This window comes from Limulus polyphemus, unplaced genomic scaffold (genome assembly GCF_000517525.1).
Source record: "Limulus polyphemus unplaced genomic scaffold, Limulus_polyphemus-2.1.2 Scaffold14, whole genome shotgun sequence".
Taxonomy (NCBI): Eukaryota; Metazoa; Arthropoda; class Merostomata; order Xiphosura; family Limulidae; genus Limulus; species Limulus polyphemus.
The window spans coordinates 592,028-609,540 of NW_013665624.1; the positions used below are offsets into that span (position 1 = coordinate 592,028).

Sequence of the window (17,513 nt, forward strand, 5' to 3'; positions counted from 1 at the left end):
GATCTTTTCTTCAACATAAATTTGTTTGTTTGTTTTTTAGAGCAATACCACATTATACTATTTGCTGTGTCCACTGCAGGAAATCTATCTCCGGATTTTAACGTTGTAAGTCCTTAAACTTATCGCTGTCCCACCGGTGGATCTTCAACATAAATAATTCAAATTATATGAAAGATAATAGGTGTCTTATAAAGCATTATTTTCTTTCTTTATTTATTTTTTTAAGGCTCTGGTTTTTAAAGTAAGCAACAGCTAACAGTGGATAATGCATTTTTATACACAGTAAAGAAACCTCACAAACCTTTTTTAGCTGTTTCTGATCTTCACCGTTAGATGGCGAATAGTGTATCTTCACCCGACTGTTTTTCTGGTATGGTTCCTTTGCAGGAGTATATGTGTACGTGTTTATGTGTATGTATGTGCGCGCGCCCCGTTCGAGTTCTGTCAGCGATGTTTATATAAGTAAGACACGCCGTCTTTCTCCGATTTTTTCTTCTTCCGTCATGAAAAATGTTGATAAATTGAACTCAATTCTACGATATTTGAAGAGATAGACTGCTTCACACAACTTTATCAAGACGCTTTACTTTCATTCTTTCGTCGGACCTCAGAAAGGAGAACCTTGGCGAGGTAACTATGTCACGCTCGGCTCTGATCTATATATACGGAGCTGTAGGCCTCGGTTTAGTATGTACTTTGTCGGTTCCTAATGGAGTCTCTGCCAAAACATTGTTCAAGGTTTACTGGAATTCATCAAATCCCATGTAAGTAATATCCATTTTTTTATCCTTCAAATATTAGACATTTTTATACATATTTGTATAAATATTTTGTACTGTATAATATTATTAAAAGAAATGAGAGACAAATAGACAGATTGAAAGAGAAAAGAAGAAAAAATGGAAAGAATGGAAGAAACGTGTATATGGAATTTACAGAAATATCCAATCTTATACCTACGCGTAAAATCCTCAATTAACGCCAACCAATGAAAAATCACTATTAAATATTTCAAAGTTTAGATGTTAATTTAATTCAAATTCGATGAAATATTTACGTCATTACATACGTATACTGGTTACGAAAAATGCTTAGTTCGAATCTGAATGTACTAAAATTTTATCAAATAACGCTGGACATTCCTATCACTAAATATATACATACTTAATCATTGGATTTTTACTATAAAAACTTCAGAGTTCATATATTTTCATCGCACATTTGTGTATGGACCTGATTACTCCATAAGTACACGTGTTTTTCACGTGTTTTTATCGTTTAGATCTCGAGTGTCTTCTATTATATACTATGACAGGTTTAGTTTTATACATTTCTTCATTGTTACTTTCATTAACAGTATTGATTAGAATGCTTAATATATTTAATTTTATTATTTTTAATTTCCATTTTCATTATTATACTTTTATTACAGCGATTTTTTTTTGTTCGTATTGTTAACCTAATATGTATATTTTGGACTGACCTAAATCCTCTAAGATGGCCGAACCTCGTGAAATATTATTGGGTTTACGGCTGAAAATACCGTTGACAGCGAGAGTACCCAAGTGATGAAACAATGTATTCTGATATTTGTAAATAAGAACGTAAGAAACATATATATTTAATTAGCTATACTCGTTACGAGTTTGACTTTTAGTTTTGCTCTAAGTAGGTATCTTGCTCTTATCTGAAGTGATGATTAATTTACTTGGATTTGAATTAAGAGACTGGAAAAAAGTTGTAAATTGAAAGATGTAGAAAATTAAGTTAATTTCCTATTAATCTATGAAATAACTGGATATTACGATAACAATTTTTCGGTACCTGTCCAATAGGCTCCGTAGGCCTTTTAGTCCGTTACTGTACCAGAAGGGCGGTCGTTTATGCCCGTGGTATTAATCGGCTGAACAATTTCACATGGAGAAGTGACCATTACAACTTCAATACTTCGATGAAGTGTCCATTACAACTTCAATACTTCGGTGAAGTGTCCATTACAACTTCAATACTTAGGTGAAATGATCATAACAACTTCAATACTTAGTTGTTGTTGTTTTTTTTACTACAGCAGATAACAAAATGTTTTGCTCGAAATCTTGGCCAACTCGTCTGAAAAATCAGTTTTCTATCTAGTGTGCCGTTAAATTAGGACAATATAACTAGAAATATAGTTTTTATCAAATCAGCCTTCATGGTCACCCTTGCTTCCACGAGTCTTTAAGTTGTATGCGTTGATTTACATCAATAATGCTTTTTTTAATGACACATAGATAGATTCATTTGTTTCTTAATGATAGACATGTTTTGTTTTGAAAGATAAAGCGAAATTTATTTGTTATAACATCCACGAATCAGCATCTTATATTATACGTCGGGTGTAGCACTCAATTAAACATTTCAGAAATACAAATAATAGTAAGGAACTTTTTTCAAAGAGGGTTGGGATACTCTGTTCCTTTATAGATGCCAGTCGTGAAAATGGAAAATAAAATATATATAGTACAACAACATTGTTTCACAGTTCCTTCTGTGAGAAGGGATGTGCATGCATCAGTATATATATGTATGCATCAATAGATATGCTGGCCTGGTGATTAAAGCATTCGACACGCAACCTATGGTTCGTGGGTTCGAATCCCGTCTCGAATCATCTCGCCCTTTCAGCAGTGGAGGTGTTATGATGTAACGGTCAATCCCACTATTCGTTGTTAAAAAGGAGTCCAAGAGTTGGCGGTGAGTGGTGTTGACTAGCTGCCTTCCCTCTATCGCTTCAAAATTCGGGACGGTTAGCGAAGATAGTCCTCCAACAAACTATAGACTCGCAAATTGTGTATCTTCTCTATTGGGATTTTATTTTCAAACTCAATTGTGTTTAGCTTGTCTCCTGTTAGAAATGATTTCGTTTAGTATTTGAATAGTTAACTTTCATTCATTTTCATTCTGAATCGAGTATTAAGTCTCTGCTATTACAGCTTTATTTATAGCTATTTTAAGTTAATCTTCACTTGTTTCTTTTTAAACAAACGAAAATGTATAAATCCAAAGATATGAGTTAGTATATACCTTTTGTTTTTTTTAATAGATTAACTAAAAACAGGGTAAAAGTAAAAATTAAATGTTTATCATTTGACAGATATATATATATATTTTGGATGGCAGACATGCACTTAATTCGCTTCAGCACCTAGTGAGGAAAACTCCACCATGTTCTCTACACATGTACGAGTATTAATCAATTACTAGTGATCCTTTGTAGTGGGAACTTCAGCTAACATGTTGAACATTGACAATAGAAGAAGCAGTAGCGATGCAGTCCAAATGTCCTTGTTTGCGAATGTATGAAAGACCTATTTATCCATTCGGTCTTTATTAGTCTACTTAATCACTGTAATCTCATACTAAGAAATAACAACCCCGTTAGAGGGGTTTTTTATCCGCTGATTTGACGGTATACGCTACTCGAGGAAACTACCTTTTTAGATGCATTAATATACAACTCTGTGGATGTAGTTATTACTTATTTCACTCAGACTCCAAGAAAGCGAGCTCTGAGAAGAACATTCCTACAACAATGCCATCTCTTGTTTTGACGTCTCATTGCAATATTTATCTCTTTTTCCTTTCGTGAGTTTGTTTGCCATTCTAGTTTTTTGTTGTTGTTGTTGTTTTTTTTTAGTTGCAGACAACCATATTTTTTTGTATTTAACTGTATTTTTTAAGATCAATTCTATTCCCTCATAAATCGTCATTGTAATTAATTCTCTCTCACCAATATATATCCATCGTTCTAGATATTCACCGATTACTTTTGGTTTCTGTTTGTTGTAAGACTTATTTCTGCCTATGGGACAGCGGTGAGCTTATAGACTTACAACACTAATAATCTGGGGTTCGATTCTCCGCGGTTGACACAGGAGATAGCCAAATGTGGCTTTGCTTTAAAAAAAATAAACAAACAATCCTTTCTTGGTAGTTTTTATTTGTGTATTAAACTAATATGCTTTATCATTTTATTCGTATTTATTTTACAAGTCTTATTTACAAGTTGATTTTTCAGAATCAGCCACATACCAGGTTCTCTGAGATATTCACTGATGCTGGTCTACAGTTGTGTTCCTGCTCTATGCTTATACGAATACGTACATTAAAACATGGATTCTGTTACATTTTTAACAATTAGTGTATTAATGATTATTTTCATATACTTAACATCTTAACAGTAAAATATTTAACTAATTGAACCATATAATTTGTTTTAGTTTGTTCCTTTATTATTTTTTTCTCTCTCTTTTTTTTTTCTTTTTTTTTGTTAAACCGAACGAGTATAACGCTTCTGATTTGTTTTGAGAATTCAGAGAAATATTTACCTATTCTCGAGATAGGTGTTATAAGTATATAATGACAGCTATGTTCTCTGTTTCATACACGTAGTGCAATATAATATTAACAATCATTAATATTTTCAAAGGAAACCTTGCAATTTTTGTTTCAAAAAAAGCTTCGAGTAAAACTTTCTAAAGTTTGATATAACTATATTGATTATAAGATTTAGAATTATTGTTCAGTACATTTACTAGAAGACTCCTTTTCCGATCGAAAGATTTATGACGAACGTCTGCAATGACAGTACCTTCAGTAAATGACAAACCGTCAGAAGCACAAAAGTCACATCCTTTCGTATGATAGATTAGGCCTCTTTCAATAACTCAGCCAATTTCTCCGAGAAGATTAGCTAATGTCCCACCGATTTTGAATCAAACGATGTCCCTATTCTTTTGTTCCCAATAACGTGACCAATCTATTTATGTCAGTGGCAGTTGGTTTTCTTGTGACGGTTCACTTTCCACGATTACACAGCCAATTTCCATCCGTTACCGGTATCATCACATTAATGGTTTTACCCTCGTGTTAGTTACCATCATAACAAAAAATAAAAAGAAACTACCAAGAAAATCGTTCGGGATAGATATTTGACGATTAATTTCTTGAAGCTCCCCATCTGGCCTACTCTTACGCAACTGGTTGCAATCCTGTGATCGCACTATCGGCCCATCTATCTAAATTCGTGGGCGCCCTCGATGGATTTTTCCGAGCGTATCGTCAGTTATTCTGCAGTAATCAGGCGACGTATTAGACGCCCGAGTATTAAAATGAGCATTTCATTCGCAAATTGCTCTGCGTAATTATTTTTGTGTACACTACACGAAAGTTTTTAATTGATTGTCGGCGTTTGTCCCAATAACTATGCATTATAATTCAACAATTATTTCAAATAAATGTTTTTGTTTTTGAATTTCGCGCAAAGCTACACGAGGGCTATCTACCCTAATTTAGCAGTGTAAGATTAGAGGGAAGGTAGCTAGTCATCACCACCCACCGCCAACTCTTGGGCTACTATTTTATTAACGAATAGTGGGGTTGACCGTCACATTATAACGCCACCACGGCAGAAAGGGCGAGCATGTTTGGTGGGACGGGGATTCGAGCTTGAAATGTCATTTATTTTTGTTTTGTTTTATTTTCCCGAGAAACTATATTATTCGTAGAAAAAAAATACATTTATTTATTTGTCCATAAGAAATTAATATATCAAGAACATTTATACGTGTTCTGTGTCGTACATATATTTTTCGTATACTGTGCTGTCCAGTAATTTTTTTAATGTTGCAGTTTTTAATACTGATAATATTTATTTTAATATATATAATTTTCTTATCTGATGGTAGTAATCTTAGAAGCGAACATCGTCTATTATTTTGAAAAAGAATTAAGTGTTCAGATATCACGTTAACGTTAATAATCTACAAAGATTGTAGGTTCGTTTAATGACGTGTGACTTAAGATAAATTTATCCATATATGTGAATCTAAGATTATAAACCTCCTTTTTTAGCGCTATAAACGTTTCAATCATACTCAGAGTTTTGGTTTTTAAATATCGTGACACAATAATAAAGTACACGTGCAACTGTATTCACGTTACTCTTCTTTAACGTTATATGCTCCTATCTTTATTGTAACGTAGCGTGATCCTGGGTTGGGTTCTCGTTTTTATACAGCAAGCTCGGTGAACAGATTATTATGAATTTCGTGCTTAATATTTGGCTCTGTATATCTCATCAGAATGACTCCTGGACTTTGGCTAACAACATCCCCGATGGATACCATAAAAACTACAAGCTCTAATATACTGTATCAAAATTATTATATAATGTATATAAAAGCCAGTGTGTGTCACGTCACTCTTGATTTCTCGAAATAGAAGAGCCATAAAAGTCAAAAACCATTCCAGATAGAATAGTTCGGTTAATGTTTGCCCATTGCGATTTTAGTTACGGGGGTGCAAGGGGTCGTGGGGAGATTTTGTGCCGTGAAACCTTATAAGTGTAGTGAGTGTTGGGATCACCTAGCGGTCCTAGCCTAAAGCCAAGTGCGTACAATTTATCATGAAATTAAAAATATCGATTCAATTTTAAACTCAAATCGTTTCTGAATTAATTTATTTTCTGTTATATCGCCAACGTTTTTAACAAAAAACAAACCTCTTTCCTCAACGGGGATTCTAAATTTATAAATCAACAAATATTTTTTGTCAGTTTTGTTGCCAATACATTTCATCTTATACTTTCAGTACATAGACTAACAACAATATTAGATCATACTTTTGTTGCTAAGCGACATGATATAAAAGCCGTTGTTGGAACGTAATGTTACCAAAACGAACTGGCTTTTCTTTGTATTAGAAGTTGTTAATCTAATTGATTTTTATCAATAATTATTCTATAAACACGCCACGAATTCATTTCATTAATTATCTTAATTTTGATTGGCTCACAAAGAAATTTATCGACATTTGATTGCCTCGGCTGCACTTTTGTTGGGCAAGCTTGATTTCGCAAAATTTATATATTTCAGTTAACTATGAAATGTGAGGTTATACTTTGGGGTGGGGTGGGAGTGGTAGTACTTGTCTCATCATTTTTGACCGGCCATAGGCTAGCTTAGAATATAATTTAAGGAGAGTATTATAGCACATATATTGTCCAAAGTTCTCTGTAAGTTTATCTACTTTTTACCTTTTTAAGTGTGTTAGAAAATACAAGACAGACATGTTTATTCTAATAAGAGCGTTGTATCGAATGGGGAACTTAACAATGGTGAAAGACAAATTATGGGACAAATAACCAATTCAATTTAACGTAGATCAGTTGCTTATGATTTAATTGCGTAAAAGAAAAAAGGAAAGAAAAAGTCATAAATTAGCCAAGTGAAAACTCTAAAATTTTAAAAGTAAAGGTCAAAAAGTTGTGTTTAAATCGTCAGATATTTCAGAACCTCAAGAGAGTAAGTCATTTTTTAGACTTTTAAACATAACTGAATGACTTGGTTTATGCTTTTTCAATGATTACACGTTACTAGTCTAATTTGTACTATCATGTTTCCGTACTCACTTCGTTTTACATAATTATTATTATTATTTGGTCAGAAAGATATACAATTATTTTCTTACCTAAAAGACGTGATAAAGTGATTTATCAAAAGATATTCCATTAGATTAATATTTCTCTTTAAAAGCCCACCTAACTTCTTTGGTTAACGCTATTTTTTACTATTAAATCTATCTCCCTGTGAATATAGACAGGAAACAAGAATTTACCTAAGAATTGCATAACTTGTTTCACCAACAATTTACATATTATTATCAGTTTTCAAGTGACAAATCCTGAGAGCCCTCAAAACCCTCTTGGTCTTCATATGGCCTTGGTGGGGCGCTATCCCCAAGAAGGGCGCTAAGAGTCGGTAGAGGGGGCACGCAGCTATGACTATAGGAGCATAAAAACTTAAAAGCTATCGTACAAATACTGTTACTAGTAAGTAATTTAATAAGAACAATTAACACAAGAAAATGACGCAGACGTAACAAAACGTACATTTAGAAAAGAGGGGCGCCATAAAAACGTTTGTGCGCCATTGCCTTAGGAAAGGCAAAAAGGAACATTTCTAGAACTCAAAAGTGGGTTTTTGTTCTCGTTGGCCATTTACCTGTTATTGTAAATTTTCAAGTAAATTCGTGTCGACTGGACCCCCAAACCCCCATGGTCTCGGTTTGGGTGCAAAAAAAACAAAAACAAATCTACAAATAGAATCTTGTTTAGGCAAGTAGACTGCACTGGATCGGAAACGTTTATAGCCTATATCTCTCGTTTAGAAACTCAATGAAGGCCTATGCTAATTGTTCGAAACATCGTCCTCAACAGGCAGGTGCAATCCTTGTGTTTTGAACGACGATTTCAATGTACGTACCACTTTTCGTGTAAATCCGTGTACCCAATCCTGATAATAACGTCTTGTCTTTAGTTACAAACAAGTAGCAATCATATCTTAAGAGAATATACTTGTTGAAATAATGGTGTACTCACAGAAATATACCCAGCATACGATGAAAATGAAGGCATGTATATTTTACCTGAAAGTAGCTTTGTAAGTAAGAAGACTGTTATTTTGAAATAAATTAACACTTTGACACGTGATAATGATTGTATATATATATAATAATTTTTAACTTATGAAAACGAATATTACCTGTCGAAAATAGATCTTTTTTGTATATGTCTTAAGTTAATTTACGCATGTTTTTAAACCTTTGTTTCTTGGTATAAAATAGCAAAGCCGTTTCCTTCACTGGCAATTGAGTTTGTTTTTTCCGAAACATTTTGGTTTTAAAATAGCATTTATTCGTGAGAATAGGAATGCTTCATAATCAGGGTTGAAGGTTAATCGCGCTGTGTAAGAAAAATGTTCTAGGTTCCATACTTCTGCTGGAACTACTTCCTTCACTGTTGATTGTGCTCAGTCATATGGACATGATTACTACAATTGTCCCGACACCGTAAGTTCCATTGTTGAGCGTTCCTTCGAAGGACAGGTAGCCCAATCTTATCTTACATATCTTCACAAACTTTCCTTGGACTTTCCATTCTTCACGGACGTCGGCTTCCAAGAACAAATGCTCCCCAGTGTCACAACGGTATGTCTGCTGACTTACAACGCTAGAATCCGGGTTTCGATACCCGTGGTGGGCATAGCACAGATAATTTTTGTGCTTAATTACAAACAAACACCAAGAACAAATTAAGAAGAGCAAAGGCACAAAAGTCCATTGTATCTGGACTGTGGGTCTTGACATGTATGTCGTCAAATGGAACTGTGTTGATTCCAGATTCTATGACTGTCCTCGATTTCGAGTTGTGTCTAGAAGCCTATGAACTTGTGGATTGTGGCTTTCGTCAACTCGTTTATTAGCTTGTTAGTGGTACCAGAAAATGAGCCCAATTTGCTTGCAAAGATTTTTTTTTTTAGTCGGAGGAGGGTGTTGTTACAGGTTGGCTTACTGTATGTATTCGGAACTTGTTGCTACTTGGCGATGGTAGATACTGAAGTCTCCCTTCTAAATGTTACGTGTATCATTTAGTAATCTCGCTATACGTATATTCTTTCTCTGAAATACTTTCACATGTCTACAAGTTTCCGTAGCGGCATTACACTGCCAATGGTCGGGAATTCGCTGGGAACCAAATATATACGTGTTACACGTGTCGCTGTAATGCCACAGTTCGCATCAGCCGATAATACAAACCGTCCTAGAAAGTGAATAAAGGGGTCTTCTGTAAAGAGAATACTTTTACATGCAAAAAAGCTTGTATCCGTATTGAAAACGACGTTTATTACGTGATAAACGTTGGTGATATAGCCCCCCAGTAGCACAGCGGTATGTCTGCGGACTTATAACGCCAGAATCCGGGTTTCGATACCCGTGGTGGGCAGAGCACAGATAGCCTATTTGTGCTTAACTTGAAAACAAACAAACCTTTGTGATAAAATTAAAATTTTTTGTTTATGTGTGTAAATTTTTATTACTTTTTTTTTCTGCTTATGTAAACATTTGTATCTTGATAGAAAATTGTTTTGTACATATCATAACACTGTTCTCGTAATTAAATGGCTATAATAATAATCGTTGAACAACTGGCCACTTCTAATTTAAAATGATTTGTTTGACGGTAAGAACAATTGCTTCTCGAATGAAATTGAAAATCACTTGTTGAATCGGCTCTGTTAGTTGAAAATAACTTTTATTTTGTCGAATCTCCTGTTTTATTGAAATGCTTATGTTTATGTTTTGGTTGAAAATAATTTTCGTTATATCCGTTCTATGCTTGTTGAAAATAAGTTTTATCTTCTTGAATCGATTCTGTCTGGATTTAAAATAATTGGTTTTATTGTTGAACCAGTTCTATTTAATATCTTTTCTCTTCAGAAATCGGTTTTATCTTGATTAGAAACATTGTTTTCTTATAAAAGTAAGTTTTTCTTATAATATACTAATATGCTTACCTGCGAAGTAGTTGAAGTAAGGCAAGTATATAAGGTTCTGCTGTCTTAAATCGAACTAATGGTGTTAATACATGTCATACAAACTTGTAACTGACAAGATATAAGCTGTTTCTCCGTGGTGTTTCTAGATATCCAAGGAGTACTTTTGACAGTACATATTAATCCAAAATACACTGCTATTTTTTCTTCAATTAGTCTTATACTTTTAATTGATTTAATAGATAAACAAATCACCAACTTCAGATCAATAGAAATTATTTGCTCTGCGTTTGGTAATGTGGCGTCTAACAAGTCTGGAATGAAAAAAAAAAGTCATGAAACATGAAGCACATAAATAATTGAAAATGACAATTTGCCAACTGAAAAACTAATTCTCTTTTATTATCATATAAGTATACCATTGTAACTTTTCCACATCATCTAATCCTAACATTTTATGATGCAACGTAACCACTGATTGGAATTCCTTACAAATAATCTATAAGAGAAAAAATACGTGACTCTATTTTACCTCTAAGTGTAGCCATTGTCTACGTCATTCCTTTATCGATGCTGCTTAGCAAGTGGTTGATGTACTACATCATAGACATTTATTGTCACCTAAACTTACACTTTACGACTTAGGGTGACTATAAATTCTCAACATTAATTTTTACAGTTCTCCTTTGAGACTATATGAAACTGGCTGAGCTAGAATCCGAGAAAAAATAAATCATTCTAACCGACTGGTCATATAAGATGGCTTAAGCCCGACTATTATTGTGTATTAGCCAGCACTATCCCATTTTAGTGCCACATGTAGCATTAATATATTCAACAATATTTTGGATAACCTTACAATCGTAGTTCTTTGTTTTTGTTTTTAACCTTTATTTTCTTCTCTGCATGACATTTGGTAATCTGTCTTTATTTATTATTTTTTTTATCGAGAGTTTATACGAACATATTCAGCCATGCATCCGTGTTAAAAACTAAGCTTATTAGATTTTTGAACATAAAATATTTACATAAGTTAAATAGACATATAAAAGTCATGGTTTAAATTTTCAACTGAAGTCTTTTTTTTTTACTACCAATACAAAAATATTATTCGCAAGTGAGAACTTACGAGGTTTTGTTAAACTTTTAATAGCCGAGTCAAAGTCGTTAGTTTCGAACAACATGAGTATATAGTTGTATCTTTACAAGTTAGTTTCGGAGAACATGAGTATATAGTTGTATCTTTACAAGTTAGTTTCGGAGAACATGTGTATATAGTTGTATCTTTACAAGTTAGTTTCGGAGAATATGAGTATATATATATATATATATAGTTGTATTTTTACAAGTTAGTTTCGGAGAACATGAGTTGTGTCTTTACAAGATGAATCATCTTTATATCGTTTTTTTTAAAACGTATTAAATGATAAGAAAATTTTATCAACGAAAAAGTACCGAATGTTCACTAACCAATTTCATCACCCATTAGGTGATGATTAGTTCCATCGTGACGCTTCAACGTTCCATATTTAACGTGAGAAAGAAGGTATTTCTAAATCTTTAATACAATAAATTAACTAAACTTTGGGCTATTTTGAAAATACTACTTTTACATTTGATATTATAGTCATGGTTTTCGATGTCGTAAACATTCTCTACCGCTAGCTTATTTTTAGCACAATAATCAATTCTAAAGGTTTACATGACAACTCCTCAAGATTCTTGCTTGAGAGAAGGCTTAGACAGAGAACAGTATATTTTATAGGCGTTGTTAGTGGACTGTATCTATTTAGGAAGTTTTGAACGATTTTTCAAGATACTATACCACAGATCTTTATCAGGTAAAAATGATGTACTGTAGCAGCTCGAAACGTCGTCTAAAACTTTCTAGACACATACAGTCCATTAATAACGCCTTTCTTGTATAATCTTTAATAAGTCTTTATGAATAAAGTACATTTCAAAACACAAACATTCTTTGTTATATTTTTTTTATGAACAAGGTAAATCATGATACATTCTGAAAGTACCCTAGATTCGTAAGCGAATTAATGAACCAATATTTTACAGAAGAAAGTGTCTCCATAAAAAAATAACTCTTTTTAAGTTGAAGCAGAAATACGTTCCGAAAATGTACCCTAAGAATTAAGTCTAAACCTACTTTAAGTCTGGGTATATTATTATTCCATACAATTAAAGTCATTTTTTTTAAAAAAAGATCTAGAAAACATAAATAACAATCACACCCTATATATAACTATGTGTTTTAAAGAAAAGAAAATAAATCTTGAAATGTAAGTCATAATATTATGATACATATATAACATGAAGTTGTTATAACACTGTGATACTTTTATTTCACATGGAACACACGCTTCAAAAGGACGACCTGACAGTTTAAGGCGCTCAACTCGCTAGCTGCGGGTCGTGGGATCGAAATCTGCCACTGAATAAACTCGCCCTTTCAGTCACGGGGACGTTATAAAGTGATGGTCAATCTCACTATTCGTTGCTAAAGAATTGCTCAAAAGTTGGCGATGGTTGTTGTTGATAAGGTGCATTCCCTCTAATCCATCACTTCCGAATTAGGAACGGTTAGCGCGGGATTGTCCTCGAGTAGCTTTGCGTGAAATTCAACAAACAAACAAACTAATAAAGGATATATTTAATTAAACAAAATAACTTTATTTGCTGTTGCATAAGATAAACTTCACTGTCAGGTATCACGCTATTATGTAAATTATATATAAATGTATGTATATTTTCGTGATATAAGTTATCAAAATGAAAATAGATATGTGGCAGTTATGTTTCTCTAGTTAGAACAGAGTCTAATGATCATCACATATCCGTCTTCTGTCTATACTGTCTTTACAAACATGCATTCACAAAAAGCTTTAATATTATGGTCATGCTTATCTAGATATCACCACAGTTACTGGATCTCTGCTCTTTATATTACGCAAAATATCAATTTGTTTGTCCGTAGCGTACCACTACACCAACTTCCCTGGATAACCTCATGGAGTCTTTACTTTCATGAAACATTAGTGTTTTCCTCCCTAACTGTTGCCATGGGTTACCACTTAAGGAAATCAGTAGGTATTCCTAGCGAAATTACTGGCTAAAATCGTTTAAACAAAGATTTCTGTGATAAAGTTTTCAGCCTGCGGCTGCTCTCTCCAGTTTAAGTATATCTAACATCCAGCCTAGCGGCTACTGTTATAACTATTCTTTGTCAGATTATTGTCTGTCAAAATTATTGCTTCCGCTCGAAGTCACGTGATGACTGAATATTGTATGCTTTAGGAAGAATCAGAGAATATTTGTTTTTCTGTTGGTATTTTTTGTTTATAGCCCTTATTTATTTTCTTTTGTTAGCGTAACATAGTTACCAATCATAAGTTCCTAAATAGGAATAACAAGCTTACGAATAAATCAGGCTTAAAAAATAAACTTTTTTATATTCTAGATTAGATGTTTGTGTGAACGAACATTATGACCTGTGAAATTAGAAGAAAACATTACACAGAAGTAGGGCTATAGATGTTAAAGCTTAGCGACATTTTTTACAAAACTGAGAGGACAGGTTAGATAATACAACTATATATATATATATATATATCCCCAGTGGCACAGCGGTATGCCTGCGGTATGGTGGGCAGAGCACAAACAGCCCATTGTGTAGCTTTATGCTTAATTACAAACAAACAAACAAATATATATGTACGTTTCTTTTTTTTTTTTGGATCAAGTTGATATAGGATTTAATGTGACTTAGTGGATACCGTATTTGGACTGTGGATTCATGAGTCATCAACCGTTGCCACAACAACACGCCCTGCATTAGACAGCCCCGATTGCGCCATAAGAGTGTTGGTTTGTTCGCCATAAGAGTGTTTGTTTGTTTTGAATTTCGCGCATAGCTACACAAGGGCTATCTGCGTTAACCGTCCCTAATTTAGCATTGTAAGTCTAGAGGGAAGGCAGCTAGTCATCACCACCAGCCACCAACTCTTGGGCTACTCTTTTACCGACGAATAGTGGGATTGAACGTGACATTATAACGCCACCACGGCTGAAAGGGCAAGTATGTTTGTTGTGACGAGGATTCGAACCCGCGACCTTCAGATTGCGAGTCGAGCGCCCTAACCTATAAGAGTGACAGTTAAGTTTCAATATGCGATCTGGTAAAGATAACTAAAGAGTTGGTGGTTAACTAGCTGCCTTCCTTCTAGTTTATAAGAACATAATCAAGGATGGTTATGCACAGATTGCACAAGATTCTGAAATAAACATACAAATGAAGTCCATAAAACATTTCTATGAGTTGTAATTGAAATATATTATTATTTTTTGTACTCACTGTAGATTATAGAGAGAGAAAAGCCAATACTTTAAACCGTTGCTATAGCAGTATAGCTTAACACGTTCATAATTATCTATATTGTTGACCTGGTTGAGCACGACTTTTAGATATTTGAGAAATAGATAGATTGCTTATAGTGAAACATTCTAATGTACAAAATGGCCTCCTTACGATAATTCCAACATGATTATATAAAAAAGTGATTTCTTGATACGAGTGTAATTCACCCGAAAGGGGTCCAAAAGCCGCCTGGAGAGGTCATCTGTTTTAAACACTCGCACCACTATACAGTAGTGTGTTGTCTGTCAGTCATTCAGTAGAAACTAAAATGACGTCACATAAGGGACGGTTAACGTTGTAATTTGTACTGCCGTAACATCACTAAAACGTGCACACGCCATGAATCATGAGAATAATTATGTACTCTGTGCGCTACAACACAACATGACATATGAACTTGGAAAAGCACGAAATATAAATATTTGTTACTCATAATTTTGGTTTTATTTACTCATGAAACAGAACACTTTCAGAGACCCTGTGGAAGTACATAAAGTTAATACTTAAATTTTAATGTATTACTTATATATAATACTTTTGTACCAGTAAACTGACGACAACACGGGTATCATTTTAGAATAGTATATACTGGGAGTTTTATTACTTATACATTCATCTGAAGTTCGATCTTTACAGTTGCAATAAGGACTATTACTGCATTTCATTTATATGAACCATTAGGCAAAGGTTTCATAAAATACTCTGTTTTAAATCTAAATTGAGCTGTTAGGGATACTTTTGTTTCATCAGAGCTCAGACACTTATTTGATTAGAATTAATGCACTCCAATGAGCTTCTTAATATGAAGTCTGAATGTAATCATTAAAAGTTTGGATACAAGTATTTTTTCAATTAATATTTTTCTATTTTACAAAAATCTCTTCGTTTCCCAGTTAATGTAGTGAGGTTAAGACACAATCACAACTTGATTATATCATGTATGTTCCCACTAAATCCATCCATTATAACTGAACCAGAATCTTATTTTCTTCTTTTTTGAACCAGTCAAGTCATAATAATTCAATTGGATCTACTTCTAAATCCAGTGGATTAAAGTACTTTTAGTTTCCCCTGTTTCTTAAGACTTGTTGATCTTTATGTCCAAGTATTACCTAAATTTTGCTCACTTTAATCTTTAAATCCAGTCATTATAGATGCTATAAGATTTCTATGTTAATTTTAATATAATTATCTTTGTGTGGTTACGACGACTATATGTTTTATACGTAATCTTTAATTTGTAAAACCTACTCCTGTGACAAACTGTTTGGTTGAAAAGAGAAATGATGCTACTTCAAGTGTTTTGTGTTTCAATTTGTCTTATGTTTTTTTGGCATGCTTCATGATATCTGCTTATGTACACATGACGTTTCAAAATGTTAATAATAAAACCACTTCTATCTTCTACGGGTCTCTCGTATTTCTCTTGGGACATATACTTACATATATATTAAATTAGCTCTTGGGATTAGCTCCTGTTAACCGGGACCACATTCCAGGCCAAAAAGCGGAAACTGGTGAAGTGCGGAAAGCTCTTGACATCCGGTAATGCGTCAGCTTTCATCACACTGAAGATGGACTGGCTACATGTGTAGAAAGTCTATGTAAGATTCAGTTAAGCCAACGTCTATGGTAGTTAAGCTTTTTACGGAGCCAAAAAGCTTGTCTTTAACAGTTTAGATTTTAAAACGAGGAAGGTTGTTACCTACTTTTTTGTAAAATCAAACGAGAGAGAGAGAGAAAATGGAAAAAATGCGACATTTGATCAATCCTTTGCGAATGTATTTATAACATCAATATCAAATAGAAAGGCTTAACATCTTATCGCAATGATAAGTCTTTATTTTTTTCGAATGTTCAACTTATTAATTTCTTTTACACTTTCTCTCGCAAAATGTTTCGAAACGTTACGTAACTGTGACTAACTTCTTAGAATTGTTTTATAGCTATAAACAAATCTTGGTGGAAATATTGACTATCGTGTGTTTATTTAGTAAGTAACGGTGATACGTAATCACTAACTTTATATACAGGGGTCTCACGGAGAATAATATGGCCTAATGACTATCATATCATATTCTACGAATGAGTTAACCCGTTGTAAGAGCCATTATTGACTTACAAGGACAAGGTCTTTGTAGGGTCAGAGTCCGGTATTGAATGTTTTCTGGTTATTTTTGTCCACACCTTTACGTGCAATGAAATAAAAAATCTCGCCAAGATTTATAATTCCTGGTTTATAAGATCGCTACAAGGTAAGATTTAGAAACAACAGAAATTACAGTGCATTTTTTTCCCGCTTCGCTGAAGCTTAGATTCCCGCTTCGCTGAAGCTTAGATTCCCGCTCACTATTGTGTTTCGTAATGATCCCGTAGAGTATTCCTCTAACGTAAATGATAATCAACTGTTAAAACAACAAGACAAATAGAGATATGCTAGTGGTAATACTAATTGTGTCTTTGATTTATTTTAGAAGGCACAGAGAGGATTACTGTTTACACTAATCTCAAATAGGTTGATTGTATGTAGAGAAAATGAAATCAGTACAATTAAAAATGGCCCGGCATGGCCAGGTAGTTAGGGCACTCGACTCGCAAGCTGCGGGTCGCGAGTCCCACCAAACATACTCGCCCTTTCAGCCGTGGGGACGTTATAATGTTTCAGTCGATCCCACTATTCGTTGGTAAAAGAGTAGCCCAAGAGTTGGCAG

The 17,513-nt window shown here is 33.8% G+C and overlaps 1 protein-coding gene across 1 annotated transcript in view; it reads left to right on the plus strand.

Moving 5' to 3' along the window:
• Positions 1 to 457: 457 nt before the first annotated feature.
• LOC106457195 (ephrin-B1-like) overlaps positions 458 to 17,513 on the plus strand; it is a 370,555-nt gene continuing 353,499 nt past the window's right edge. The window contains exon 1 of the mRNA XM_022383047.1: positions 458 to 764. Coding sequence (XP_022238755.1) covers positions 637 to 764 — 128 coding nt within the window. The 5' untranslated portion in view covers positions 458 to 636. The remainder of the gene's footprint in view (positions 765 to 17,513) is intronic.